Below are 3,375 nucleotides of genomic sequence, written 5' to 3'. Positions count from 1 at the left end.
TAAAATTATACTTGAATTTTCATTTCTTGTTATAAATTAGCGATAATTTATGCAAATTTTTTCTAAACAAACAAGGACACTTAAGAGTACCGTACCTTGTTACTTGAAGATACGACAAGAATTGAAAGAAGAGAAATGCTCCTATATAAGTGAAATTCAACCCCATTAATTTATACACCATACCACATTACATTTCATTTCTTCCACCAAAAACAAAAACCCCTCCAAAACTCCCTCATCATGCTTAAACACCACCACCACCTCTACCACCTCCTCTCCCTCCTATTCCTATCCCTCCACCTCCCATTTACCCTCTCCACCACCGCCCCCGCCGATATCGCCGCTTTAAAATCATTTAAATCCTCCATCACCCCCTCATCAATCCCTCCCTCCTCCTGCCTCTCAAGCTGGGACTTCTCATCCGACCCATGCTCCAAACCAATTACAACCCACTTCATTTGTGGACTCTCCTGCTCATCCAGCCGACTCACCTCAATCACACTCGACTCAGCCGGGTACTCCGGCACTCTCACCCCCCTCATTTCTCAACTCACCCAACTCATCATCCTTGACCTCGGTCAAAACTCATTCCATGGCTCAATCCCACCCTCTATCTCCTCTCTCTCTCTCCTCCAACAACTCACTCTTAGATCAAATTCCTTTTCTGGCCCTCTTCCTTCCTCATTCTCATCCCTTAAATCTCTTCAAGAGCTTGACCTTTCTGGTAATTTACTCACTGGTATTCTCCCTAATACTCTCCATTTTCTCTCTCATTTGACCAGGCTTGACCTTAGCTTCAACAGATTCTCCGGTAATCTCCCTAAATTACCCCCTAATCTAATCGAACTTGCAATCAAATCAAACTTATTATCTGGGTTAATCTCAGAATCCTCCTTCTCCGAGTTGACTCAGCTTGAAACGGTCGAACTCAGTGCTAACTCGTTCACCGGAGTTTTACAATCATGGTTCTTCCAACTTCCGGGTTTACAACAAATCAACCTCTCGAACAATAGTTTTACACGTGTCGAGATCTGGAAGCCTAGGAAATACAACTCATTAGTAGCCGTTGATTTGGGGTTTAACAAAATCGAAGGGTACTTTCCTGTGAATTTGACGGAATACCCTGTATTAGCCTCACTTTCGTTACGGTACAACCGCTTACGTGGAGCAATCCCATTGGAGCTGAGTAAAAAGGCGAGTTTAAAGAGATTATTTCTTGACGGAAATTATTTGACGGGGATTCCACCGGCGGGATTCTTTCCCGGTGTCGGAGAAGAATCTCCGGTGGCCGGAAGTTTAGGGGATAATTGTCTGCGGGGGTGTCCACCGAAGTCGCAGCTATGCCTGCCTTTGCAAAAACCGATGTCAGTGTGTAAGCAAGTTTACGGCGGTAAAAGACATGGCAAAAATTGAATAGTCAACTTTGTCGGAAAAATTAATTAATTTATTTTGATAAATGTTGTTTGAATAAATGACTTTCTACTTGCTGAGGTGGCGCGTGGGGGATACTCTTTGGTGGGAAAATGTGAATTTGGGCGTCGATGAGGTTAGAGGGCGGTAGCGTGGTTTCGTGGGCTTACGTGGACAACTGAGATTTGTGGTGTTTTTGAAGGGTTATAAACTAATTTGCATGCGCGTGTAGATTTCATTTCTTTCACTTTCAGTTTTGCTTTATTTATTTATTTATTTTTATTTTTTTTGGAGAGGATGGGTTTTTTTGTGTAGTGTAGGACTATGCTACTTTGTAAAAGTGTATAATAATGTGTATATTAGAATTATTCAAATAATCAGATTTATAGTAGTGTATTCATTACTTGTCGTATGAATTTCTTTGTTTAGTCATTTTAAGATTGTCAATTAATGTAAATGAATAAAAGATTTGATGTAAGTAATGAACATAAATATCAAATTAGGGATTGAATCTTTATCTACAACTATGCTCTTTTAGGCCACTGTATAGCTTTTACAGTATATAAATACTACCTCCGTTACATATTATTTGCAACGATTTGACATAAAGTAGAGAGAAAAAATGTCTAATCGTTGCAGATAATATGTAACGGAGGTAGTAAATAAAATAAGGAGTAAAAATTAGTAGCAATAAACATGATACGTGTTAGTGTGTTACATGTATATGCGCACTGCTCAAATTTTCACAATATTGTAGGAAATAACTCAAAACAAGTACTAGTATTTAATTTCAATTGTCTATTCCCCTTTTGAGATCTAGCTAATGTTTTTATTATATATTATGTCCATTTTTTATTTTTATGTTCCTTGATTCCTTTTCTTATAAGTCTATTTTCTTTATAAATAATTTTATGAACTCATCTTAAAGATGGCACAACACTTGGTCATCTATTCTAATTGTATGATGGGAAGAATATATTCAATTTTTCTAAAGTAATCACTTTTGCTAAATTATGCCTACCCATACCATAGCTTTAATCAATTTATCATCTTTAGTAAGAATATTAAACTATAGTCACCTTTTGGCAACCTTTGTATTAGTAATAGCACTATAGCATATGTACCAATTGAGTAGTATAATACTCGATCTTATATATTACCCTTGTTTTTGAATTGTTGCAACTGTTTAATCGAAACATTATTATTTGTTTGTCACTACCGGAACATAAGTTTGATTATAATTTTATAGTTGAGGTATTGTATTTTTGATCTTTAGTAGTTTAGTGTGAGCCACAAGGACGAAGGTGAGGATTAATCTCAAAATTTTCTAAAATCAGAAAAAAAAAGTTCTAACCATTTGAGTTATCCCTCACTCTCTAATCGAGACATTGTCCATATTGAAAAACAAAGATTCACCCCGTTGCCAAGTTGGGTAAATGTCGGTAGTAACAGCATCGCATGTCATCCATGCAAATACAAAAACTATTACACACCCAAAAAATTAAATAAATGGTGGGTACAAATATAAAAACAAAATTTTCAGTCCAGATATGTTGTCAATTAATTAAGCTCCAGGTACAGACACTGTTATTACTCCGTAGTTTGATCGATCATATGATACGGAGTGATTAATTAATTTGACTGTATTAATCTTGGATAAAATAAAATGACCAATATTCAACTATACTGTAAATTTCGTTGATCAAATTTATCACATAGTTTATTGTGAGTTAGACTTAGAAATGACGTTAATTGGAATCAATGACTGACTGGACTGACTTTAGTCAGAAATCTTTTTATAGCTATTACTCCGTATAAATCATTGACATAGTACGGACTATATTACATTTTAAGATGATTTTTCTAGCACTCGTATTAAATTACTGGATGACTGTTTCTCGCTTGTTTGCAACAATTGCAAGTACTACTGTACTAGTGTATTTTTTTTTTTTTTTTTTTTTTTTT

At 35.9% G+C, this 3,375-nt stretch overlaps 1 protein-coding gene across 1 annotated transcript; it reads left to right on the top strand.

The window, feature by feature from the left end:
- On the top strand, positions 1-1,826 carry LOC110695034 (leucine-rich repeat receptor protein kinase EMS1-like). The gene has a single exon (XM_021872223.1). The coding sequence runs from the start codon at positions 241-243 to the stop codon at positions 1,411-1,413; it is 1,173 nt and encodes a 390-aa protein (XP_021727915.1). The 5' UTR covers positions 1-240; the 3' UTR covers positions 1,414-1,826.
- The last annotated feature ends 1,549 nt before the right edge of the window (positions 1,827-3,375 follow it).

Source organism: Chenopodium quinoa, unplaced genomic scaffold (assembly GCF_001683475.1).
Source record: "Chenopodium quinoa cultivar QQ74 unplaced genomic scaffold, ASM168347v1, whole genome shotgun sequence".
Classification (NCBI taxonomy): Eukaryota; Viridiplantae; Streptophyta; class Magnoliopsida; order Caryophyllales; family Amaranthaceae; genus Chenopodium; species Chenopodium quinoa.
Note: the sequence above shows the minus strand (reverse complement) of the source record. Positions and strands in the feature narration are given on the sequence as shown.

What these genes read in the sequence shown, in the direction of transcription:
- LOC110695034 (XM_021872223.1), top strand. Translation starts at nt 241, where the DNA reads ATGCTTAAACACCACCACCACCTCTACCACCTCCTCTCCCTCCTATTC.